The 27,438-nt window shown below is 41.3% G+C and overlaps 1 protein-coding gene across 2 annotated transcripts in view; it reads left to right on the plus strand.

Moving 5' to 3' along the window:
- The first annotated feature begins 796 nt into the window (after positions 1-796).
- Positions 797-27,438, plus strand: part of ORMDL3 (ORMDL sphingolipid biosynthesis regulator 3) — a 31,070-nt gene continuing 4,428 nt past the window's right edge. The window contains exons 1-2 of one of the 2 annotated variants that reach the window (XM_020799262.3): positions 797-991; positions 14,229-14,420. In XM_020799262.3, coding sequence (XP_020654921.1) covers positions 14,247-14,420 — 174 coding nt within the window. In that variant the 5' untranslated portion in view covers positions 797-991; positions 14,229-14,246. Of the gene's footprint in view, positions 992-4,989; positions 5,076-14,228; positions 14,421-27,438 lie in introns of those variants that run through there. The other variant, XM_020799263.3, reaches the window with a different exon arrangement.

Consider the following 27,438-nt stretch of genomic DNA (forward strand, 5'->3'; position numbering starts at 1 on the left):
AAAGTTTGCTATCTCTTTTCTTTTCCAGGTGATGAGAAAAACTAGGGCTGTCCTAGTTGGTCCAGATTTCGCCCTGTGTTGTCAGCATAAAGGAGGGGTTGAACACAGCCTTAAACACTCTGGGAAACGACACACCTTAGGGGTTGATGGGAAGAGAAGGGTGAAGTCCTGTTAATTCATCTGGATCTCTCATCAACTTTTAATGCTGTCAGCCATGTTATGGTTGCTGAACAGTCACCAAACGAGGACTGGGCCGCCTGCTGTTAACAATGGCTCCTGTTCTTCCTGATGGAACAAAATCAGAAGGTCAGGATGGAGCAATCCTGCCTGTTCTGCCCCACAGCCACTGGCTTTTGAGGCGCCTCAGAAGTCTGTCTCACTTCCCATTCTCTAAGAACATCTATATGATGAAATCACTGAGCAGTAATATAATATTTAATTGTTTTTAAAATATTTGTAAACTTACTGTTTTTGCTTTTAAATATTGCCTTTTTAATTTTGTAAGCTCCTTTGGATCCTTTTTTTAAGGAGCTAGGCGGTGTAAAAATATTTTAAATTTAAAAAAAATATCTCGAAATTTATCTCCAGAATAATAGTTTTTCACGTGTTGGAGACCTATTTGATTTTATTCCTATAGAACAGCGACACCAAATCACACGATTACCAGAGCGACGGTTCCCTCTGATTTTGCCCCTCATCTTCTTGCTTCTAAACTACATATTGCTGAACAAATCTGGGGTTGCCGCCCGAGTCCCAGCTTTTTCCAAGAGAACTACATTACCCAACATGCCCCACCGTCTGCTGGTGATGATGCGTCCAAGAAGGCGGTGCTGCGAAAGCTCCTTGCTGTGTTGTCAGCTCTTGAGAAGAGAAGTCTTAGCCGTGTGGGGGGGTCTTTCCGCGGAGAGAAAGACCCCCGCCGTGCCTTTCTAGGCAGTCCACCTCGGGAGGGCGAAGGGGAGACTTTTTAATTTCTCCTCCGTCTTGCAAGGCAAGTGAGAGGGGCTTGCGGGGACTCGCGTGGAGCCGAGGATCAGGCTGCTTTAGGGTGCGAGCTAACCAGAAACAACGGGGGTGGCGAGAGGTTGTGTCTGGGTTTGAGTAGTAAACATATCCTGGAAAGGAGAGGCGGGCAAATAAATCGAGATTTAAAACATAGGCCCGGTTGTTGTTGTTCTTCATGCCTTGGGGTTGTTGAGGAGGGGGATGCAAAGATGTGGGGAGGGAAGCCTGTTTCCCCTGAGGAGGAGTGCACAGATTAAGACCAGCTGTTCGGAGAAAGAGACGTAGGTGTTTGTGAGAGGGACAGAATTGTGGGTGTGATTACTCAGTTATCACAAAAGGCATGGCTTTTTTCGGTGTGTAAACGGGCATCACATGTTCAGAAAAACTGGCGAGAGATTGAAAGTTTATATGTAGCCAGTGGGAGTGATGGAAGAGCGAGGACGATAACAGTATCTGAGAAGTTGTCCATCTTGGACCTAATTGAGAAAGAGTAGGAAAGTATGCAGCGTAGCCAGCCAAAGAGGGCAGGGATGACTATTTCTGGGACAAAGACACACACACACACACATACACAGACTGACCAGCCCCCTACTTCTATGTGTCACAACAACCCATACCTAAATTTAGAATTTGAGAAGCCTGAGTCATTTTACTTAAAATTCCAGGATTGCATCTGGGCTTTAGTGTGTACATCCATCCTACTTAAGAGTAGAGAACAACCAAAGATGGGCAGAAGCAGGTTTTAAGAGAGTCATCAGTAAAAAGCATCAGAGATTGGGATGAGATGATGGGGAGAGAGAGAGCTTTGCAAGGGCCTGGAAAGTGGGGAAAATGTCAGTGTGATGCCATGGTGAGAAGAAAAGGGAGCACCACATGTTGTGTCTCAATTTTGAAGGAGTGGGCAGAACGAAATTGCGGTGTTCCCATACTGTATCAAGTGTGGTGTGTATGTGACTTTTTTTGTGGATCCAACTTGTGCTTGCCTACCTGCGATGGGTACAATCAGGGAAGGACTCAGGAGATGATGTCCACAGCTCCACAGAATGAACCAGGAGGGAGGGAATACAGCAGGGATGGCTTGTGGATTTTGAAGTAAGTGAATAATGTACATAGTTATTTAAAGAGCACCCCTCCAAGCCATTAAGTTTAGAGTCTAAATGCAGCCCTGAGAGTAAGAGTGTTCCTGCCTATTGATCCAATTACTTTAACTAAATTGTGTCTGCTTAGGTGTCTGGCTCCACTAACCCTTTGGCCTCAGATATATTTGTCCCTTTGGCTCTAAAAGTGGTGACTCTGGGTGATGCGATCTGAACAAAGCAGAAGTCTTGCGTTTCTTATGCAAATGATCATGTGTCGATATACCTGATCAAAACTTCAGTGATTCTGTTGGATAAAATAAAATGTCCCAATTCAATCACCTGATACTTCCCTTTCTTAGATGCAGAGGAGGGGAAAATTTGGACCTCCGGATGTTCTTGGAGTTCAGCTCCCATTACCTTTAGCCACTGTAGACTATGATGAAGGAAGCTAGGAATTTTAATTTGACATTTGAAACCATACATTGCCCTTTGTGCCCTTTATGTTTTCCTACAGAAGAATGTAGTGGAATGATTTGTAGGTGGGTGGTGTGTTTATGTCATCCAACAGTGAAGGATAGCAGGGGTGGTGGAACCTGTGGTCCTTCAGCTGTTGTGGGGTTCCAATGTTCATGAGCCTCAGCCAGTTTGCCAGTGGTCCAAGATGGTAGGGGTTATAGTCTAAGAACGTTTGATGGCCACAGTTTTCGCCTGCCTGAACATGTCACTGAAGAGTTTATGAAAATCAAGCTTGGGAGGAAGCACAGTAAGGCACTGAAATCACAACAGTCTGTGAGAAGAGAAACTGGAGGCATATCTTGTAATTGGTATGCAAACCCTTTAACCCAAAGTTAAAGAATTTGCAGTGGAGTCTTGCATTAAAAAAAAAATTGCAGTGACATCTTACTGCAAATTTGTGACTGTTTAGTTGGGTTTTCTGTTCAAAGAAAAGCAGAATGAAAGTTGACTATATATGGCAGAAAAATTTATTTTGGAAATCATTTGCTAAAGTTTCATGAGCCAAAGATGGGTCATAGTCTTGGGTTCTCCAGCCGCTGAGCAGAGGGAAATGAAAGGTGGACTTCCTTGACCTCATGAATGGTTGCTTCTGCTGATCTACTTATGTGCCAGAATGAGGTGGTAGAAAACAGAATGTATCAGACTACAGCAGGGGATCACATTTCTAAATGCTCCCCTTCAAAGTCCCCCCCCCCCAATGCAAGTAGAAAACTAGCAGGTCTGGGGCTGAGTGCTCAAGAATGGTTCTCCAATGTGCTAGTTGTTTACTTGCAAGGAAGGGTAGCTTTTTCTTTCCTATATAAAAGAGACAGAGCTTGGAAAAATACTGCTTCTGGATTTCATCTCCCAGTTGTCATTGTTGTTTAGTCGTGTCCGACTCTTCATGACCCCATGGACCAGAGCACGCCAGGCCCTCCTGTCTTCCACTGCCTCCCAGAGTTGGCTCAAATTCATGTTGGTAGCTTCGATGACACTGCGCAACCATCTCATCCTCTGCCATCCCCTTCTCCTCTTGCCTTCACACTTTCCTAACATCAGGGTCTTTTCCAGGGAGTCTTCTCTTATGAGATGGCCAAAGTATTGGAACCTCAGCTTCAGGATCTGTCCTTCCAGTGAGCACTCAGGGTTGATTCCTTCAAAATGGATAGGTTTGTTCTCTTTGCAGTCCAGGGGACTCTCAAGAGTCTCCTCCAGTACCACAATTCAAAAGCCTAAATTCTTCGGCGGTCGGCCTTCTTTATGGTCCAGCTCTCACTTCCATACAGTACATTGCAACTGGAAAAACCACAGCTTTGACTATGCGGACCTTTGTCAGCAAGGTGATGTCTCTGCTTTTTAAGATGCTGTCTAGGTTTGTCATCGCTTTCCTCCCAAGAAGCAGGTGTCAGCTCCTAGTATCCCCTAGTAATCAATACCACCACCAAAAAAAGGAACTTCCCCAAACTCTGGGAAGACCATTCTGAAATGCCACCCTTTTTGTCACCCAGAGCAGAACAGTTTGCTTCACTGCAACTGTATTATACACCTTCTGTTGAATGGACAGGTCAAGCTATATAGACAGGGTCTAAAAATGGATTTTGAGCTTTACTGAAAATATAAAATTAAATGCCAGCCATTGAGAAATCCAACCGCTGGTGAGGGGTAATGGTTAAAATGTCAGACTAGAGAAGAAGAACTCAGAAGACCTGCGTTCATATCCCCACTTAGCCATGGCAACTTGCTGGAAGGGTGGTGATGGTAAAACCCCTACTTAAATGTCTCACATACCTTGGAAGCCCTATTATAGTCATCTTAAGATGGTTGTGATTTGATGGCACACAATAACAGAAGCTTGACTGAGCTAGATTTTTATGGTTTTTTTCATACCTTAAGGGGATCTGAGGATTGCATTGGAAAAGTTTATGCTTGTTGGGAATATATTTGACCAGTTTTGTTATAATGTGGACATGAACACACTTAAAAGTGTTTGGGACAAGAGGGGAGGAAAGTACTTTGGAATTTAGATAGCCTGGAAACAGGCAACTGTTTCTGGATATTAATATACTGTATTATCCCAATTTCCTTCTTAGGTTTTGGGTAACTCCAGTTATAAAAGCACACATGTTCTTCTTCCAAACTTCTTGCCACTGTATAGTTAACATTTCTGTGTATCCAATCATTTTGGATGTTGACCCTCAACCCAGTTGAGTAATTAGAGTTATGCTGTAAAAGGTCAGTTTGAAAGAGCCAAGCCAAAGTCCAAAGCAAACCACTAGGGTTGCGAGTGATCCTGTGGTTAAATAAACACAGAACAGCAGAGTGGGAGGGGTCAAGAAGAGTCCAATCCTGTGCAAGGAGGGGCGGGTGCTGTGACCTCATGATACTTTGTAGTGGCATGTTGCTTTCTATAGCAAGTTTGGAGGCCATAACTGTGCTATGCGTGCGTTGTGAGTGGGCAGACAGAAATAGCAACAGGATAAGGCCACAGGAACACAGGTTTGTGTGGAGTCAGGCTCTTTATCTAGCCTTCCTTTTCCAACCTGGGATCCCCAGATGATGTTAGACTGCAACTCTGACCATCTGCCAACTTCTTAGTGGTGATGAAAGTTGACAGCCCTTCATGGTCAAAGAGGCTCCTCAATCACATTACCTTGCTCTGAAGATTAGACTTAGGACTTTCTGCATGAAAAGCATGTATTTTATTGCAAACCAAATTAAAAGGTTCTCAACTGCATTTTGTAGCCACACTCTGGTTAATGAAGGCTACTAGATTTAGGCCAGTGATGCTTCTAGATAATTTTAAACTTCAGGCTTAATGGTCACAGTTGGTTGGAGAAGGAACACATTGTCATGCATTGTTTAGCACTATCTTTACAGCTTGTATGTTTCAAACCAAAATATGGCTTACCAAGCCAGATGTTAAAAAGACAAGACCTGAGCATGTGCGGTTTTGTATTTGGAACTGAAAATTACCCTACCATCAAAGGGAGAAGACACAGAGAGTGGTGGGGGGGGAAGAGGGAGGAGAAACTAAGAGGTTTCTAACCCTTGCAAAGCTGGGTGTTTCTGCTGATGAGAAATACAAGTGCTTCTGTAGTTCTAGTGCTAAACACATTGACTTTGGGAGTAGATTTATGTCAAGAAGGAAAACATTTTTAGAGGAAATAAAATGTGTACCTGTAAATTTGTGCATACTTAATTATCATCTTCCAATTTATTTTAGAATTCTATGGTGGATGCACATGCTACTCTAGGTGCTAACAATGAGGTTGGTTGACTCTGTCGTAGTTAGCAATTGCTTGAGCGTGGGGGTGGGATCATTTTGAGAGCACTGAGATTGTCAGCCCTGGATATCTTTCGTAAAGTCCAGCAATAGTTTAGTCTGGCACTGTTCCTTTGCACTATTCACATTCTTGCAATAATATGGGCATTGGGATAAAGGCAATTTTCTTAGAATGTTGCTTTTTTTGCTTGTTTTAAAATTTGTATCCTGTATTCATTTAACACACTCAAGGCCAGTTAAAATGGCATTTCTAACAGTTAAGTCAATTTGAACTGTTTATTTATTTAAAATACTTTTACTCCACCTTTCTCCTTAAAACGATTCCTCTGCTTGGGTAAGACTGTTGAACTGGCCTCCTCAAACAAAAAACAGGATGCAGAAGCCAGAGGGCTGTCTTATAGAATTGTTTGCTTAGCAGATAAAGAAGAATAAATGTTAAGTTTCAGAAGTTTCGGTTTCTAGCTGAGGTAACCCCTCCAAAATTCTGTCTCTGTGATGCTTGTATGTGTGCATTGTTGTTGTTGTTGGGTTTTTAGTTAGCTGGAACACAACTTGTTCAACTACTCAATGAATTTAAGAGTAAACTAATGCAAAGTACCATAATAGGACCCACAGGGAAATTACGGAAAGCAAATTTTTACTCTTGAGTACCATTTGTCCTCTTTCCTGTTCTCTGCATTGTCTACTTGGTTTAAGATAACATGGGATTATGTGTCAGAATCATACTCTTATTTCTGGTTATTTAGGCTATAATTGTGTGTCCACTTAGCTGAAAGTAAGAGCAATTGGATTCAGTGGGACTGAGTAGAAATACATGGGATTTTGTTATGAATGGACTTGTCTGATAGTTATGTACTCCGGAAGAACAAATCCTGGAAGGTTTTTAAAAATATTTTAACAGTGTTATAATTGGTTGTAGGTTTTTCAGGCTGTTCGGCCATGTTCTTAAGGTTTTTCTTCCTAATGTTTCACCAGTCTGTGTGGCCGGCATCTTCAGAGGACGGGAGTCAGAACTCTGTCTCTGCTCTGGTACAGTTTGTGGGGTACAGTATTTGAGTATTTATAGCTATGGGATCAGCTTTTTGTCCTTTTCAGGAGATTGGGCGATTATGGTGATCAGCATGTTTTTTGTTTTGGGTGTATTGTTGTGATAAGGGGACATTGTCACTGTGATTGATGGGTGTTGTTAGCTGTCTTTTGTGTGCATTGATCACCAGTCCTTTTGGCTGGGTAGACATTACATTCTAAGCTGGAAACGAAATTCCAAGCTGGCCATGAAATTCTATTTTAAAACACAGAAATACTGGACAACACCAGCAATAATTATATTGAACTGTACAGGGAAGCCGTTGAAATCCACAAACACCAACAGAGCTTCAACAAAAAAATAAGGAAGTCTAAAACTCAACAAAGCCTGGCTCCCAGCACTGAAAAATACAGCTTGCAAAAGGTCACTGAACTCTACCCAGCTACAAGGACTAGTGATCACTGCACACAAAAAAAACAGCTAACAACACCCATCAATCATAGTTACAGATCATCTCTCCCCCTTATCACAACAGTACACCCACAACAACAAAAAACACATTGATCACCCAATCTCCTGAAAGGGACAAAAAGCTGATCCCTCAGCTATAAATACTCAACTATCCCACAAACTGCACCAGAGCACAGAAAGAGTTCTGACTCCTGTCCTCTGAAGATGCCGGCCGCAGAGACTGGCGAAACGTTAGGAAGAAAAACCTTAAGAACACGGCCGAACAGCCTGAAAAACCTACAACAATCATCAGATCCTGGTCATGAAAGCCTTCGAGAATACAGTGTTGTAATTATTATGAGGCATAAAATGTAAACATGATTTAACAATTTGTCTTTTTGCATTTTGGGAGCTAAATCCAATTGCCAGCCCCAACTAGAATAAACTCACTAACAGAATACAACTTGTTAAAGTCAAGATGCATGCAATTCCAATTGATTCAGTGGATCTACTCTAATAGGGACTAAGAATTAAATTTAGTCCTTAGATTTCAGATAAAATGATGTATGTATGTATGTATGTATGTATGTATGTATGTATGTATGTATGTATGTATGTATGTATGTATGTATGTATGTATGTATGTATGTGTGTATGTGTATGTGTATGTGTATGTGTATGTATATGTATATGTATATGTATATGTATATGTATATGTATATGTACGTACGTAGGTACACACCCACTTGGATCCTGATTCAGCCATGAATCACCACAAAGATCTGTAGGACTCAAATTAGTCAGGGCTAACTTGATTCCCATTGCTTTCAGTTGGTGTACTGAAAGTACAGCTAAGTCTGAGTTTGACCCAGAGAACATATAAACAAATAAATACACATATGCATACACACCTTTGGCAAAATACTTCTGTTCAGTAACCCTGTTGTCATGTTATGCTTTAATACAAAGTTACTGAATTCTTTCTGTTGTTCATCCTGTAGATCCCTGGTCAATGCAATTTAAGACAGGTGACCTTTCAGCAGATGCTTTATTCTGGTGTTAGCTGTGGGGTTTTATCAGCTTCACCATTTTAATGGTTTGGAAGACTTTGAAAAAAGTTTTGGATTAACTTTTGTTTTCCAGAAGTCTGTGCGTATGTGCAAGTCTTCCTGATATTAGCAGCTTTCAACGCTGTTGTTATCATTGCATTCCTTGAATACAGTTTTTAAAAAGTAACAAGTGTTGTTAAAATATACCATGATTTTGTTTGTTAGGTTTTGATAGGAACCTAAACTAGACTGTAGTCAGATGTGGCTGTTAAAACATCCTATCTGCTTCCACAGTGGTCTCCCAGTCCTCAAAATCCCCACAGATGTGGAACAGAGCCTGTACTCAGAACTTTCTGTGTAGCTTCTTGTAACTTGTTTAAAATGAAAAGCATCCACTGAAGGCTTTAATCCTAAATGGAATGCCAGCAAAGGAGAATTGATTATCTCTCTACTGCTGCTTTGCTCATAAAGGAATAGATACACATCCCTGTATTTTTTTTTCTTTGTACAATAAAAAGTAGCCAGGGAAGTACTTTAGAAATGAAAAATGACTTGCTGGAGCCCCTCTCTCTCTCTCTCTCTCTCTCTCTCTCTCTCTCTCTCTCTCTCTCTCTCTCTCTCTCTCTCTCTCTCTCTCTCTCTCTCTCTCTCACACACACACACACAGACACAGACACAGACACAGACACAGACAGAGAGAGAGAGAGAGAGAGAGAGAGAGAGAGAGAGAGAGAGAGAGAGAGAGAGAGAGAGAGACTTAGAAGGCCTGGCAAGTAATCCTAGTGTGGAGAAATTTAATCTGAATTGAAATAGTGAGAATAAAATGTGTCCATTCCATTGCAAGACGTGAATTACCTAAATCAAATAATGTTGGAGAGTTAGAAGAAGCTCAGTGGTTTTTCAGGATCTCATTTGCAATCTCTCATCAACATCATCACCATATGGCTGGCAACAATCAGAAACACCAAAGCCAGAATCCTGTTGACTTGCATGATTGTTTAAGAGTGGTTAAGAAATTGTTTTCTCCTTCCTCCAGGAGACTGTTTCATAGTATTACAGTGGTTGCAAAAGTGGGTCACACAATGGTGGGCGGAAGGATACTGTGAGATAACAAAATGTTGTAATAATGATAATTATAAAACTGCAGAACTGGAAGGGACTCTATGGATCATCGAGCCCAGCACTCTCAATGAGGCACAGTGGGGAACTGAACTCCTAATCTCTGGTTTTGCAGCCAGGGACATAACCCACTGAGCTATCCAGCAGTTCAGTTCTCCTGCTGTGCAAGGATCATATCAACAGGGTTTGTATCCATGTCTTCAAAAAGAAATGTTTTGAAGAATCCTTGTGGTTTGGCATCTTCAAGTGTTCTTGATCATTGAAGCAAAAATAAAAACCATAGTGGAAAAGGGGAGAGCCAGAGCATCTTCCCAGAATAGCTGGCCTTACTTCTTCTGACTCTTCAAATATGGATTGATGTCTTTTCCATGATCCATTTTGCTTGGGGAAAATCAGTAGGTGTACTTGATATGAAGGCATATAGGTTAATCTTTAAAAGAGTGCTGCTTCTCCACCCTAAATCTCTGCTTAGCCTATATTTAACTAGTAAGATCATTTAAATTGCATCAACATGATCAGACCTATCAAGTATCTTTCCCAAGGACTAATCCTGATTGACCAATCTTCTATACTTTCTATAGCTGCTCCAGCCAAAAAATGCTTTCTTTTCAACTGCAACAGGGCCATTTAGATTGCAGTTGTTTTCACTCTCTCATTTTGCATATAGTTATGTGGAACAAAAGAAGGTGTCTAACACAGAAGGAGTTTTGTGTTACGCTACATCCTGATGCAGCAAAGCCAGTCAAAAATGTTGTGGCACCTTGACGTCTTTAAGGGCCCCCAAGATCTCAAGGGAAAAGATACAGTTATGTGCCTCTTACTGGTTTTGCTGGAACTGGTTAATACAGAGCTAGACCATTGCTCCATCTACTCAATACTGACCATACTAGCTGGGCGCAGCTCTCTGGGTTTTGGGTAGGGGTCTTTTCCTGTGTACCCTGAACACCAAGAGCATGAGATTTTTTGCATGAAAAGTACATGCTCTTCCATCAGCTATAGCACTATTTATTTTGGAGGGGGAAGCTAGTAGTCAATGACTCTTGCTCTAGAAAGAATGTAGAAGAATCAGCAAACTGGAGTGGTTGCCAGTTCAGAATGTACCATGGTGTTGTTACACTCCCCTCCTCAGCCCTTCTTCTTTTTAAACAAGTGCTGCTGTTACATCTAGTTCAGCCCTTGTGTTTCTCTTCTGCTTTGTAGGAGAGATAAGCCAGAATTTAAGTTTAAGGGCTTATGAAATCCTTCTGCGACTTTCATTAAGTCCTAGGCTGGTTTTGGTGGTGGTAGAAATTAGCTTCCTTCAGGAATCTTTTCCAAATATGTCCATCGCTCACCCCCAGAAAGTGTCAGTCTGAACTTTGCTCTTCAGTACACACAGAAGCTTTCCAACATTACATGCGATTCTGTCTTGGAAATCTTAACCTAGCCCCTGAGGAGGCCATTAAAGATTTCTCTTCTCTTGAACACAGTCTCCAAGCTGGAAAAGCGAGGTCTAGAAACTGCAAGGCATAAACTTCTGTATTCTGTTATCTGCCCACGACTGTGAGTGTGCATGTTTGCATTTTATGGCAGTTGTCAGTAAAATGAATTTTAATGTATAAATTGCATTTAGCCTTGTAAACACCTTTGTTGGAGGAGATTGTTAATTTTTTACTACTTGTGCTTGGTTTTGTTTCTTCTTTCTATTTTAATTAGATTTTTAAACTGTTCTCCATTGGCCGTTAAAGTTCCTAAATAATACCTGGAGACTCTCCAAAGCAAATGTTAATGAACTGGGATGGGGTGGAACAGCGCCTGGATAAAATAAAATATTGAAAATCTTATTTAATTATCTGATTCACATGTCAGAAGAGTGCATAAACAAAGTATATACAGAGATATACTTGTTTTTGTTGTTGTTTAGTTGTTAAGTTGTGTCCAACTCTTCGTGACCTCATGAACCAGAGGACGCCAGGCCCGTTTGCTGTTGTATAATTTTGAATCTTTTGTCTTTTTGAAACCACATATGATCTAGGTTCCTCATCCCTCTTTGTTCAGGTCCTGTTTTTTCCCTTTTGTGTAAGAAAATGGCAGGATTGACAGGAATCCATAGTTTTGTGCCAAAAATCCTCAAAGACTTTACCAGCTGCTCATTTTTCAGTTGTATAAGAATGGGGTAAACCCAATGCACTGGCTACAAAACTGGAACAGAAAAGAGTACATTATGTACAGTGTGTTCATTGAAGAGTCCCACACTGATCCAAGGATAGCATACAAACACACACATACAAAATTAGTGTCTGAATGAACCCCTGTGTACACGTGTTAATATGGAGAGGATGTGTGCTATTGTTAAATAGACTGATGGAATCCAGCTTAGTCCACTGTTCTCTTAAAACAGGAAAATCTATAATTAGCTGCAGAAACTGTGCCTGATCTGCATCCCAGCTGTGCAGATAGCAGTCATCAGACAGGCCAGATGTTTGGAATTTGAGATTTCATAATACTTGAAGTACAGAACAGCTGCAGAAGCAATTTTTCCCTCCTTTCTCCTCCTTAATTGGCTGAGACGATGCAAACAGCAGAACTATGGAAGTAAAAGTATTTCAGTCCCAAGTATATATATAACTGTGAACATTTGGTGACCCCATTGCCAAATAGCAATGCAAGAGACCCGACTGCAATCTGTCTTTATGTTGGGACATACTAGCTGAAGAGGTAGGTACCTTTGGAAAAATGGGAGTGTTAGGAATCACATGATCAAGGTGGGAGGAAGACATATGCAGTGCCTGAACCCCAGAGGTAAATGCCAGATGCAGTTTGATTAGGTTTAAATTCACAATGCCAGCCTCCTTTACTGGCATTGTGATATGTGTCACCCAGAGAGTGGTTGTATGTAGTTCAGTAGAAGGACACCTGCCTGCATGCAGAAGGTCCTGCGTTGAGTCCCTACTATCACCAGTTACAACTGGGAAAGACCATGGTACAGTGAAACAAGTCTATCAGACTCCAGGTTAGTGGTCTTTCAGTGGGTCCTCTTTTTAGCTGGTAATTGGTATCACTTCACTTCAACATTTGGGAAGGCAGCACTACATTTGGGATTCCCCTACTCATTCTGGTGTGTTGTTTGTATGCTTGGTGTAAATGATGTGTTTGTATGCTTGGTGGGAGTGCCTTACAACTAGAAAAATGTTTTGCTATTCTAAATAATGCTAATATTGTTTAAACGGGTGAGGGAGGCAGAAATTAAGATGCTTTCCCAATATATTTGTTAAATTCCACTAGATAGGGATGTTCCTCATGAATATGGGACAGCACAATGACCACCCTGATGGCATGTTGCATCCAAATTATTCTGTAAGGCTTTTCAGCCAATAAGCTTTTCTTGTATCTACAATTCTTTTTTCATTTATTTTATATTTAATGATCAGCTGTAACAATATGTACTTTTTGTTTCTCATAATGTTCTATCTTCCACTTTTTGTTTTATGATTTATTGATCATAATCAGTTTGTCTTAATCCTTGTTCCTGTATCACCTTCTTGATCTAATAAATCGAGAATGGCCTTGGCTGCCAGATGGGCGGTATATAAATCATGTTGTTGTTGTTGTTGATGTTGTTGTTGTTGTTGTTGTTGATGATGATGATGATAATAATTCTTAACATCTTGCAATAAATTTCACATTTCAAGTACTTCTTTCTTTTTTACAATAGCTTGATTCATCATCCATAGCAAGGGGAAGTAGTGCCCCGGTAATGTGGCTGGATTTGATTTCTACAAGTGTATTTTTATTTATTTCGTATTTTGCTTTGTCTAATATTGAGATTCATTGTGATATTTTGTACATATCCTTTTTTAAATAGGAAAATAAATCACTTATTATAAACACTGTAGTGCAGTAATAAATGTGTGTACATATGCATGTGATAAGTACAAGTGTAAATTTGCTTAAGGTAACAATTGAGGTGGCAGTCTTATACCTGTAAAAATATGACATTTATGAAATTAAAATCCATATCCATTCAGAGAAAATTATTCTCTCAGCTGCTCTCACCTTTACTTTTGGAGAAATACAACCTTATGACATGAGGTCAAAATTGGTATATTTATCATTCAGTTTACTGTCTTTATTCAAATTCATGGTGTTCCTGAATTTGAAGGCATCAAAGAGCACCATTTGCTGTTCCTTCTCAAGCAGCTCAATGTTTTAGGCTGGCTCGCATATGAATTTGAAGGCTTGGCATTTAAGTTTGGTGCACTTGCATTTAAAAGTCATTCTTGCAAATGGGTGAATAACTTGAGACCGACCAATCTAAATTTCTTAGGAGGGTTTAATTCTGTGCCAGGAACCCAATGTCATGTGTGTATCGTCAAAATGTTGTCCCTCCTCGCTGCCCACCCCCCTTAGGATCTGCCTTGGTAAAACTCAGGCCACCTCAGGACAAATACGAGCCCTGTGGGAATCATTGGTTGGATCTAGAAATTGTGACCTCCTGGCAGAACAGTGGCTCTGTATGCCTGTGCTTTGTGTGGGGTCCTCTGGGACCCTATAGAAAGGTGCAGACAACCCCCAGAGATGAGGCTCTTTGCTTATTTCAAATTGGTTTCTGCTTCTGCCTCAGGCAAATACGAGATGCAGTGTGGTCACGGGTGGGGAACAGAGTTCTTTGGTTTTTGACATTTGTAAACAGCACCTCTTGCTAGCCCAGTTCCATGACCACCTGTTGTTTTTCCTTTCAGGGCTATTGAGCTGGAGAAATGAACGTGGGCACAGCTCACAGCGAAGTGAACCCCAACACTCGGGTCATGAACAGTCGCGGCATCTGGCTCTCCTATGTCTTGGGAATTGGCCTCCTGCACATCATTCTCCTCAGTATCCCTTTCTTCAGCGTCCCGGTGGTCTGGACTCTAACCAACATCATTCACAATATGGTACTGCAGCCCCTTTTGGAAAATATTTGAGTTAATATTTGGAAGCTGCCGTATATTGAGTCAGACTAATTGCCTACTTAACCTAATACAGTGGACCCTCGACTTACAGACTGCTCGAATTACAGACTTTTCGAGTTACAGACTTCTCTGGCTGCAAAATTTAGATTCGACTTGCAGCTGGAGAATCGACTTACAGACCAGAAAAAACCCAAGATGGAACAAAAATAGAATAAATGGTCAATGGAGATTCGACCTACAGACTTTTCGACTTGCAGCCACCATTCCAATACGGATTAATTCCTTAAGTAGAGGGTCCACTGTATTATCAACTCAGTAACAGGGGGTGTCCAGGATTTTAGACAGAGTTTTCTTATAGTCCTACCTGGCAGTCCCTGGTATTCCTTGGTGTTCACCTATCCAAATACTAGCCATGGCCAATCCTGCTTAGCTTTCAAAAGAAAATGAAATCAAATATGTTCAAGTTGATGTGGATATATAGGATTTTTGCTGTTTAGTTCTAGAAGTCAGGGTTTCCTCAGGTGACAGTATAGAATTCAGCACAGTTTCTTGTGCTCCTAAAATGCATGGGAAGATATTACTGGAGGAACTTTCCACTGTAATTTTTTTTTCGTTTTAGTAACATGTATAAGATGCCCAGTGTGGCATAGTAGTGGATAGAGCGATGCACTAGGACTCAGGCGGTGTGGGTTCAAATTCCAACTCAGCCATGAAAGGCCACAGAAGGCGTGGAGCTGGTAAAACCACTCAAATTATGTCACTCACCTTGAAAGTTCTATTAGAGTTACTTTAAGTCGGTTCCAGCACTTAACATAACAGTAACATGTATGTTCTCTCCTCTAGTTAGCTCATAGCTGATCCATATAGCTCTTCTCCTCAGTTTATCCTCACAACAACCTTGTGAAGTAGGTCATGCTGAGAGAATGAGTGGTACAAAGTCTTGGGTTGGGTTTTGTGCAGATTACAATCAGGATCTCCCAGTTTTCCATCCAACCGTATCATTTGGGTGAAAAATGTGTAGGCCACCTGTATCTTCCCAAGGGCCTTTCCTGGGCACTGGAGACAGTCCATCTAGATAAAAAATGGGCCTCTCAAGGACACTGTTTTTCATTAAAAAATCTGGTGCTAGGATATGTTGGCTTGTTTTAGATTAGAAAAGACCTTTTTTTTTTTTTGAAACAAGACATTACCAATCCATTCCTATTTGGAGGAAAAACCAGACCAGATCCTGCCTCCCATTATATAAAAATGGCAAATAAGGTAAAGATTCCCCTTGACATTTTAGTCAGTCGTGTCCGACTCTACGGGGTGGTGCTCATCCCCGTTTCCAAGCCGTAGAGCCAGCGTTTGTCCGAAGACATTTTCCGTGGCCAGCGTGGCTATACACGGAACGCTGTTTACCTTCACACCAATGTGGTACCTATTTACCTACTCACATTTACATGCTTTCGAACTGCTAGGTTGGTGAGGAGCTGGGACAAAGCGACGGAAGCTCACTCTGTCGCATGGATTTGATCTTACGACTGCTGGTCTTCTGACCCTGCAGCACACAAAGGCTTCTGCGGTTTAGCCCGCAGCGCCACCAATATCACCTCCCTTTCCTGATGCTTCTGGGAGTGTGATTTGCCATTTTGAGATGGAAGAAAAAATCTTTTGGGAAGTTCAGAAATATAGGGTCCTGAGGAGGGCAAAAAAGGTTGTAGATCTCAGAAATTGCCTGCCTGTTCTTTAGTCATTACACTATATGGGGTCTTTAGTTGCTGCAGTTGGAATTCAGTTGAAATGTTAAATTGGGGTGTTGGCTTTTGTTATTATTAGTTTAAGCCACATGGTTTAAGTCTGGTTTGCTACCAAAGGGTTTATCTAGATTTATTTAATCTACTTTATGTATCTGGCTAAGTATTGATGTTATCACTATTAATTATTTATTTATTTATTTATTTATTTATTTATTTATTTATTTATTTATTTATTTATTTATTTATTTATTTATTTAAAATACGTTCATCCCACCTTTCTCCTTAAAAAGAACCCAAGGTGGGTTCCAACCACCCATATGACATTATCTTTGTCTTGGTTACTATAGTGACAATTTCTGTGACTTTTTATTTGTTTTTGCTCCTCCTGAAAACATGGTTTATCTTTAATTTCACTTTGTTCCAGGCAGGTTGGAGAAGATACAATAATTCTTAAAAATCAAAATGATTTAAATCATTTTTTCAATTTAAAAAAAAAAATCACTTTTTAAATTTAAATCATTAGAAAAATCCAAGTTTTTTTTGTCTAGATAAATTTGATTTGAACCAAATCCACCCTGGTTCCAGGGTAGAGGACTACATAATTTTGTGCTGGTGTGCTTCTGCGGTCAAAGTTTCCCAGTCAATTAAGCATTTAAGTTGCTACAAAAAACTAAAACGCTGCAAAATAGACACACTAGTGCAAAAGTAGATTTCTTTACGTGTTTTTAAAGAATTGGAAATATTTGTTTAGGAGAAGTACCGGTAGTTTTCAGGGAGGTGACTTTTTGAATGAGAGGGTTGTATCCAAATTCAAATGAGCCACACAATTATTCCTGATTGAATGGGAGGTGGGGTGGAAATTTCTTCCATCTGAAAGAACCCAGAATCTCATCCTCTTGCACATAAGCCAGCACACAAGGGTGGGAAAACATACAAGCATAATACATTCTCTCCCTGCCCATCTAGACAGAGTAGATTATCTGTCTAGATGGGTAGATGGGCGGGGTATAAATCTAATAAAACATGAATGAATGAATGAATGAATGAATGAATGAATGAATGAATGAATGAATGAATGAATGAATGAATGAATGAATGAATGGTTCTTGAAGCCAAGGCTATTTGAATCTGAAGTGGCCTCCATAAATATGAATACATGCTGGTTTCCTTATAGGTGATACACTTACAGAGTTAGTCTATAGTTTTATGAAATTTGTTTTTTTTTCTGCTGGTGGTGATGATGGAAAACTCCCCCTTAACCCACTTATTACATGAAGCGGCAATAGTGCAAACATGAATGTAGGAAGCCGCCTCAATATTGAGTCTAATCCTGTGCCCATCTAGCTGATTCTAGGGCAGTGCTTCCCAGCCTTGGGTCCCCAGATGTTTTTGGATTACAACTCTCAGAAATCCTGGCCAGCACAACTAGTGGTGAAAGCTTTTGGCAGTTTTAGTCCAAGAACATCTGGGGACTCAGGGTGAGAAGCACTGCTCTAGGGTTTCAGGCAGGCTTTTTCTCCTTAACCATATCTGATTATACTGGGTCCTGACCCTTGGACCTTCCATATGTAAAGCATGTGCTTTAACACTGAGCTACCCAAACGTAACATGCAAGATTTGCAGAGTAGGCTGCACAAGGAAAAATCCATTTAGAGGAGCACTGTTTTAGGTCTCATGGCTTCGGCACCAGCCCAGCATGGACACAACCTTACGCCTGGCATTTATTCTCTTATTTCATAAATTTAAGTACATCAGCCAGTCCTTTCAGCTACTCCACATCTCTGGGCTCCAGCTCCCTCCGACTGCCTTGATCTGAAGGATGAAATATCCAGACGCTACCTCAGCGCAGGGAGGGCGGCCCGCTGCCCACATTGATGTATCGCTTCTACATGCAACCAGAGGGGAGGAAGCAGCTTTCTGACTAGTCACCCCAGCTGCTCAGCCTGCAATTATTATTTCCTTCTGGCAGTAAAACAGCTCTGTGTGACAACTGGATGCCTTCTGCCCTGAAAGATCTCATTTGTCATTGCACTGTACACTGCCTTCTTTAAGACTGTTAAAAGGTTTTTCTTTGTAATAGCATCAACAGAGAGGGATGTAACTTGCTCATAGTGAAAACCAGGAGGAAGAAATCAACAGTTAAAGATGATGTTACTTAATAAAACCACCCACTTGACGTGACCCAAGTCAGGGTGTTAGTATTAGTGTCTCGAAGTTTTGAGTACACGGGTAGATTTCTCTGCTTCCCCGGATCCTTTCTAGTGTCCTTTGGGGCTTCTGGAACTTGAAGCCTAAAGAAATCAGAGACCCAGTGGTTCAGGACTCTTGTATTAGCACACTAAAATAGCTTCAGGCCCATTTCTTTGGAGACCTGTTTTGCCAGTATACTGACTTACCTGAAATTTAAGGCTGGAGAGAGAGACTCTGCTTGCGGTGCCCGGAAGACTTTGGCCTCGGGGACTGTCACATAAGGCAGGGCCAGCAGCACCCTGACTATGGAATTCCCTTATGTTAAAGAGTAATTTGTCCCCACCCCCAATCATTGCCCTTCAAGTGTGAGCTCTAAAATTTATTTTAAGGGACTTTGTGAATGCAAGTATTTTGTTTTGCTTCTTGCTCTTGCTCTTAACCGCCCAGAGTAGACTTTTGGTCTAGATGGGCGGGATAGAAATCCAATAAATAAATGAATAACATATCTTGTTGTTTTTACTGACTTTTATCAGATATGAGTTGTGATTTTAGAGCTGCAATCTTTAAGTGTTTTTATATAGGCAATTATTTGCCCTGTGCTGCTGTGAGGAAGAGATGGATATAAGTAATGTGTGATGAGTAAATGGTTGGGTGGGCAGACTTTAATTTTGTAGGCTGTTTCTATTCAGCTGCCAGCTGACGGCTTTGAGTTTTCCAGTCCTTGCTGCCATATCTGTTTAGAGTATAGCACAAGCACAGCACACCCACGGGAGCTTGGGAGGATTGTTTAGCCATGTGCCCTCATGGGCTTTCTTATGTTTGTTTCCGCACAGTAGTCGTTATATTCCAAAGTCTATGCGTGCCACACATGTTAGTGTGGAACACACATAGTGGAAAAGTCTGGGATTGGAGAGGAAGTCAGATCACTCTCACAGGGTTTGTAGACCCTATGCATTTATTCAAATGTGTGTGTGCACATACTCCACATTACCTGTTGAGTAGTATTACTAGATATGCTAATTCTGTGAGCCTGATTAATTGCACTTCATCCCTCTTGAACCAAAATTATGGATATTTACATGCATGAAAGACAAAAGTTGCCGTGGCTTGCAAAGTGCAAGACTCATGCCAAGTGCATGCCAACTGCAGAATGAGGCACGCGACCAACATGCAACCAGCATCTTTTGAAAGTAGCCGTAACAACTTTAGCAGTTGCCCTTACCTGCATTTAAGCCTTACTGTATTGCTGGAGGGATCCTCCGGTGAGTGGCTCCATTCCAGTAGAAAGCAGTGGGCCAGTAGGATTCAACAGAATTCAAGTCACAACTGCTTTTGCCCACTGATTTCAACTGGAATGGAGCCGCTCTCAAGGGGGGGTCCGTCCAGCAATACAGTAAGGCAGTACAGGGCCAGGGCAAATAAGGGCATCTTTGGAGGTTCCAGATATTTCACCTGTCCAATTTGGATCTAGGCTGGAAAGACTAAGGCAAAGTCTGGGTTCATGGTGTAGGCAAGTAGGGTTTGGAAGATTGTGCAATATCATTCCTGCTCTCACACGATGCATATTAAGGCATTGTCTGCCCAAGCTTCCAGTATCCTGGATTTCTGGTGCATGAATTCTGGTGTGGGAAGCTCAAACGTTGGTCTTAAACTAGCAGGGGTTTTTTTTAATCACTGGATAAGTATGCATTTGTACTGAAAAGAGTGAGCTAAGGACTCCCAAATATTTTTCTGCCTTTTTTTTAAGGTGGAAGGGATGCTAATACTGTCTTAGTAGTAATCAAATTAAAATTTAAAACTAAAGAGGTGTGTTATTGCAGAGGTGTATTATTATCCTTTTCCAGGTGTGGTAGAGGCAAGATGCCTATTGTGGGCAGCTGAGGATTTTTGTTTAGTCAGCTGAGTGTTGTGTTGCTTTTCTGAGCTTGTTTAATATAGTTGCAGAACAGACATCCAGTACTCATGATCTCATTAACGTATTCTGTCTAAATGAATAACTGAAAGCTATCTAGATGTATCTGTCTATCTTTACTTGATTTGTATCCTACCTTTCTCTCAAAAATAGAATATAAATTTTGGGGCCACAGTACACAAATTCTCATTGTAATTTACAATAATCCAAATCAGTTGAACAAATCATAATGTTAAAGCACAATGAATTTAAAATCAACGTTAAAAGCATATCAGTTAAAAACAATAATAAAAGCATAGCCTCTCATTTAAAGGCCCCTTACTCAGCACCCATTACTAATTTGAGAAATATCCATTTTCACCTGTTTCCATTTATTGGAAACTTTGGGAAGAGGTACACGTTGTGTGCTTGTTTGTGTTCAGGTTTGTGTGCTTGTTTCATAAGAATTTCTAAACTGCTTACATCTTAAGATTTCAAAGCAATGCAAAACAATTATAATTCATGCAATATAAAGCAATACATAAATTAATGTATGATGTCTTCATTATTTGTAGAATAAAATTACATGCTAGGTGGAACCACACCAGAAAAGACTGCAAAAATAGGCGTAAAGAACAATAATTGTTAGAGAGTTTACAACATCAGGGGGAAAACACAGAGCTTAAAGCACTGCTTGGGCTTTGGGGAAGTTGCTTATTGGACTTCAGCACCCAGTGACCAAATTAACTAGAGTATTTTGGGAACTGTGGCCCCCAAAGTATTCATTTAAGGCTGTATGCTTGTTTTAAATGCATGCGCACTGTATGCAGTGGATATGCAAATATGCAGCTTAGTGTTATGTTTTGATGGGCCATAAAATTGCTTCTGTCTTAACAAGGTTTTTGAGGTACAGTACATGAGATGGGCAACTGTTGTTACCCTCTATTAGGTTTCTGTGGTGGACCTTGACCTCCTGAATCCTAGTCCATCAGTCTGTCCGCTACACTACACTGGCAATTTTGTGGATTTTTTTTTAAAGCAAAATCTGTCATAATGGAAAACTCTGAACAGGTGGCAATGAGGGCAGACCGATCCAGCTTGTCAAGGCCGTTTCCCAAAAAGCCGGGTGCAACCTACTGGTCACATATGCCCTTCATAAACCTCTTATGGTTTGTGATAAAAGCAGAGCAGGGCCGTCGAGCACCCAGGTGGGCCACAGGTGGCAGAATGAGTTTGGATTGGTAGAAGAAAACTTTTGAACAACAGCAACAATGGTTGTTGTTGTTGTTGTTCAGATTATCAATAGTAACTTATAGGAGCGTCTCTCCCAAAGATCCAGGCTTCACAACTGTGAGTGATCATCCCTAGAGAAGCCCAGAAAACAACCACCAGCCACTGGGCTTTCGTGATGGTGGTCACAACACTGTGAAATGTGTTGCCTGTTGATGTTCACCAGGCTCCCTCCCTTCTGACCAGGTGAAAGAGCTGAAAGTCAAGCTTTTCAAAGAGGCCTTTGGCAACATCTCCCTCCTTTAATATTTTTGCAGACCTGTGTGTTTGTATAAGTGAGTTTGATTTGCCATTGCCTTTGGAGTTTGTTTCATCCTTTTTTAAATAGGGTCTTGGTGGGTGGGTTATTATTTCTTTCAAGTAATCCTTTTCAGTTCAAGACCAATGTGGGAAGGCCTAGCAGGTGGCCCTGTTAAATTTACTTCTACCTTTATTGCATCTATGGAGGAAGCTGCCTTCCACCCACATGTGCCAAGAGTATGCTACTAATTGGCCAATTGTGAATATACTTGTGGGATATGCTGCCAATTTAGGCTTCCTGCCCAGGGTTGGGACAAGATGTCTGTGTAATCAAAGATGGGGAATCTAACTGGTCTTCCACTTCCATTAATTAACCTGTGGCACATTCTACAAGGAAACTCTGTTTAAGTCTCCGTGAGCTCTGCAATACTATGATGATGGTGGTGTGTGGCTCCCATTTGCTTAAAGTCCAGCCAGCCTAAGAGAATTTCCTAGTGGGCTGGATCACAAGGCTCATGGCCCTTAAGTGCTCCTGAAGTTACTGTTGCTCCTTGGATGGGCCTCCTGAGTCCCAAGCAGTGGTGGACCTACATTTTGGGGGCCCTGAAACTTGAACTGCAACCAGTGACCAGTTGCCCCAGTGCAACCAGTGACAAGGCCTGGGTAACCACTAGAGATGGGGGTACTCATATTCGTATATGAATACAGATATTCCCCCTCCCACAGGTGTAGATAAAGAGGATCCGGCCCCCTGGGGCCAGACCGACCACTCATGATTCTGGGGCTGCCGAAAGCTCTGCGGTGCCTTCCTATCGCTCCGTTGCTTGCGATGGATTAGCCACTCTGCAGCCTGGCAGAGATGCTCAACGTCCCGTCTCCTGCCAGGACTGGCTAATTTATCGGGAGCAATAGAGTGATAGGAAGGCACTGCGGAGCCCACGGCAGCAGCAGACTCGTGAGTGGTTGGCCTGGCCCCAGGGGGCCGGATCCTCGTTATCTGCACCTGTGGGGGGATATTCATATTCGAATACGAATACCCCCATCTTTAATAACTACTTCAGGGGGAAAAACAGGAAAAGGCTGCATGGCCCCCAAAACAATACAAATGCAGAAACGGGTGATACTGTTATTGGACCATTAAAAAAAATAAAACAAACTTTTAGCTTTCGATGATAATTTGTCTTCTTCCGGCTGTGCACCAAGTTCTTGTGGGTGGTTCCAAAACTGTGTGCTTTTATTAAAGTTCCAGTATCACATGGCCATTGTTTGGGTCAGGTTAGCTCCTTAGATGGAAATGGCTGCATTCTGTAAGAGTGGCTTCAAATGCCTCGTTTGCCTGGCGCTGCTAACCCCCTGCCTGCGCCAGAGCCTTGTTTGGGCGTCTAGATTAGCAAGGTTGCCTCTGAGCCTGTGCAGAGTGCGAGCGACTGGGGGATCGTGCAGCCGGGCCGGGGTGGGTTCGGGTACAAATGATTGTTTCTTGGTCAGTTCACTAAGAGACATTTATTGGCAGCTATTGTAATAAAATTGCATTGATTGCGGGTTTAATCCGGAACGATTCCAATGAAACACTCAATACATCCTCCTCTGTCCTCATTTTTTGTCTTTCTATGTCCTCCTTTTGGTATCTATGTCTCTGGCACCCTAGTACTGGATTACCTCATGCGTTCTCATGGCCTACATTCCACTCACCTCTTCATAAAAACAGTAGGCCTGGCCTAATCTAACCCCATTTCACCTTTATCACTTTTCTAATATATAGCATTTATTTTCGATTAGGGGTATTGTAAAATTAAAATACTGTATCATCATCTACTGTTTGTAGCTACCAAATGCAATATTTTTATTACTTTTAAAATTACCTTTTAATTTTTTCTGTATTTTAATTGTACATAGGTAAAACTGTTATTTATTGCAATACCAGTATATGCTTAGTATACTTTAAAGTTTTATAAGATTATTCATGTAAATAAAAAGTTACTGAAATGTTGTCCTTTACAATGTCTACAAGCAATGAAGCATGCTTTCATTTTTATTACAGCTAGCCTAAGATAATCACAATAAAAGTTTTAATTTCTGCCATAAATGTTAAGTGTTTTAAATTATTTATAATAATTTTGTATTAAGTATGTTAGAATAAAAACATCCTTAACTTGAACATTTTTTGTTTAGGACTAGCCTGCGTGATACCTTAATAACCCTTCAATGTTATTTTAACTTTTGTTTTGTATTGAATTACACTATATTATTAATACTATTTTTAAACCCTTTCAAATTAATTTTTTTAATTAAAAAACATTTTTAAAATGTAAATCTTGATTTAAATCAAATGCATCTTACTTCGCAGAAAGCATTTTCTACCTTGAAATAAAACCCCTGTTACAAACACATTTAACTATTTAAAATCTTAGAATATGACTCTGTTAAGGTGCTACACTCAATATGCCAGCAAGTCTGGAAAACTCAGCAGTGGCCAGAGGACTGGAAAAAATCAGTCTACATCCCAATCCCAAAGAAGGGCAGTGCCAAAGAATGCTCCAACTACTGTACAATTGCACTCATTTCACACCCTAGCAAGGTTATGCTCAAAATCCTACAAGGTAGACTTCAGCAGTATGTGGACTGAGAACTCCTAGAAGTACAAGCTGGATTTTGAAGGGGCAGAGGAACTAGAGACCAAATTGCTAAAATGCACTGGATTATGGAGAAAGCCAGAGAGTTCCAGAAAAACATCTACTTCTGCTTCATTGACTACGCAAAAGCCTTTGACTGTGTGGACCGCAGCAAACTATGGCAAGTTCTTAAAGAAATGGGAGTGCCTGCCCACCTTATCTATCTCCTGAGAAATCTATATGTGGGATAGGAAGCAACAGGTAGAACTGGATATGGAACAACTGATTGGTTCAAAATTGGGAAAGGAGTATGACAAGGCTGTATATTGTCTCCCGGCTTATTTAACTTATACTGTATGCAGAATACATCATGTGAAAGTCTGGACTGGAGGAATCTGAATTAAGATCACCGGAAGAAAAAGCAACAACTTCAGATATGCAGATGATACCACTCTGACAGCAGAAAGTGAGGAGGAATTAAAGAACCTCTTAATGAGGGTGAAAGAGGAGAGCGCAAAAAATGGTCTGAAGCTCAACATCAAAAAAACTAAGATCATGGCTACTGGTCCCATCACCTCCTGGCAAATAGAAGGGGAAGATATGGAGGCAGTGACAGATTTTATCTTGGGCTCCATGACCACTGCAGATGGTGACAGCAGCCATAAAATTAAAAGATGCCTGCTTCTTGGGAGGAAAGCGATGACAAACCTAGACAGCATCTTAAAAAGCAGAGACATCACCTTGCTGACAATGGTCCACATACTCAAAGCTATGGTTTTTCCAGCAGCAATGTATGGAAGTGAGAGCTGGATCATAAAGAAGGCTGAGTGCCGAAGAATTCATGCTTTTGAATTATGGTGCTGGAGGAGGCTCTTGAGAGTCCCCTGAACTGCAGGGAGAACAAACCTATCCATTTTGAAGGAAATCAACCCTGAGTGTTCACTGGAAGGACAGATCCTGAAGCTGAGGCTCCAATACTTTGGCCATCTGATGAGAAGAGAAGACTCCCTGGAAAAGACCCGGATGTTGGGAAAATGTGAAAGCAAGAGGATAAGGGGACAAAAGAGGACGAGATGGCTGGACAGTGTCTGCGAAGCAACCAACATGAACCTGACACAACTCCGGGAGCCAGTGGAAGACAGGAGGGCCTGGCGTGCTGTGGTCCATGGGGTCACGAAGAGTCAGACACGACTTAACGACTAAACAACAACAACAACAACAAAGAAACACATGTCCATAGAGTGTCAGTCCATTGCATGTCCTTTAAAACTGTGGCTCTCAGTCTTCCATGCCTTGTGTACCAATCACTCTTTAAAAGAATACATAATAGTTTAGGTTTTTTTAAAGCCTACATTTCCAGAGAAAGACATTTCTATATTTACAGGCATTCTGTTCACGTATTGAGCATTTAGGATAAATTTGAAAAATTTAGAATTTCAGGAGTAGTGTTTGTTGTTGTTTAGTCGTTAAGTCGTGTCTGGCTCTTCAGGAACCCATGGACCAAAGCACATCCATGTGTAGAGTCACCTCTTGGTTTGTTGAAAAAGTGTTTGTGATGACCAGCTTGTTCTCTTGACAAAATTCTATTAGCCTTTGTCCTGCTTCGTTTTGAACTCCAAGGCCAAACTTACCTATTGTTCCTTTTATCTCTTGACTTTAGCATTCCAGTCCCCTGTAATGAGAATAACATCTTTCTTTGGTGTCAGTTCTAGAAGGTGTTGTAAGTCTTCATGGAATTGGTCAATTTCAGCCTCTTCAGCATTGGTGGTTGGTGTATAAACTTGGATTACTGTGATGTTGAAAGGTCTGCCTTGGATTCATATTGAAATCATTCTATCATTTCTGAGATTATACCCCAGTACTGCTTTTTCCACTCTTTTGCTGACTATGAGGGCTACTCCATTTCTTCTATGGGATACTTGCCCACAATAATAGGTATGATAATCGTCTGAATTGAATTTGCCCATTCCCGTCCATTTTAGTTCACTGACGCCCAGGATGTCAGTGTTTATTCTTGCCATCTCCTGTTTGACCACATCCAGCTTCCCAAGGTTCATAGATCTTGCGTTCCAGGTTCCTATGCAGTATTTTTCTTTGCAGCATCGGACTTTCCTTTCACTTCCAGGCACGTTCGCAGCTGAGCCTCCTTTCGGCTTTGGCCCAACCACTTCATTAGTTCTGGAGCTACTTGTCTTTGTCCTCCGCTCTTCCTCAGTAGCATGTTGGACGCCTTTTGACCTGAGGGACTCATCTTCCAGCATCATATCTTTTAGCCTTTTGTTTCTGTCTGTGGAGTTTTCTTGGCAGAGATACTCCAGGTGGATCGCGTTTCGTCAGAACTCTCCATTGTGACCTGTCTATCTTGGGTGTCCCTGCATGGCATAGCCCATAGCTTCTCTGAATTACTCAAGCCCTTTCTCCATGAAAAGGCAGCAATCCATGAAGGGGAAGTGTTGGGCATAAACAAAAAGAAAAATTCCATTAATAGAATGGAATGATTCCGTCAGTCCAGTGGAGAAAGATGTGCAACGTGTTGTTGTTATGAGAACCTTGTATCTTGCTTAGACAGCTCCTGCATGCCAGTGATAACACATACATTCAGAACAACTAGTTTGAGAAACAGTGTCTGGCATGGATATTGTGGGCATTCCTGCCTCTGAAGTCTAAATTTCGTCAGTGTTACGGATTAATCAGAAAAATGGCAACAGCTCCCTCTAGCAGCGCAATGTTGGAAGCACCTTGTTCTACTCTAGTTCACAGCTCAATGGTGCACCATCCTTTTCTTCTCTGATCAGAGATGCTAATACATTTCTGGGAAGCTTCTAGCCTCCAAGATGTTATTGGACTCCAATTCCTATTGTCTCTGACCATTGGCTGTGTTGTCTGGGGCTGATGGGAGTTGGAGTACAAAATTTGGAGTGCCATACTTTTCCCCACACTGATCTGTAAGTTCCCATATGACTGCCTTTCATTTGTTTCCCTCCCCTTTGCACCTCTCTCTGCCACATTTTAAAGGGTTTTGGAATGGATACCAATCC

The sequence above is a fragment of the Pogona vitticeps genome, chromosome 6, assembly GCF_051106095.1.
Source record: "Pogona vitticeps strain Pit_001003342236 chromosome 6, PviZW2.1, whole genome shotgun sequence".
In the NCBI taxonomy this organism is placed as follows: Eukaryota; Metazoa; Chordata; class Lepidosauria; order Squamata; family Agamidae; genus Pogona; species Pogona vitticeps.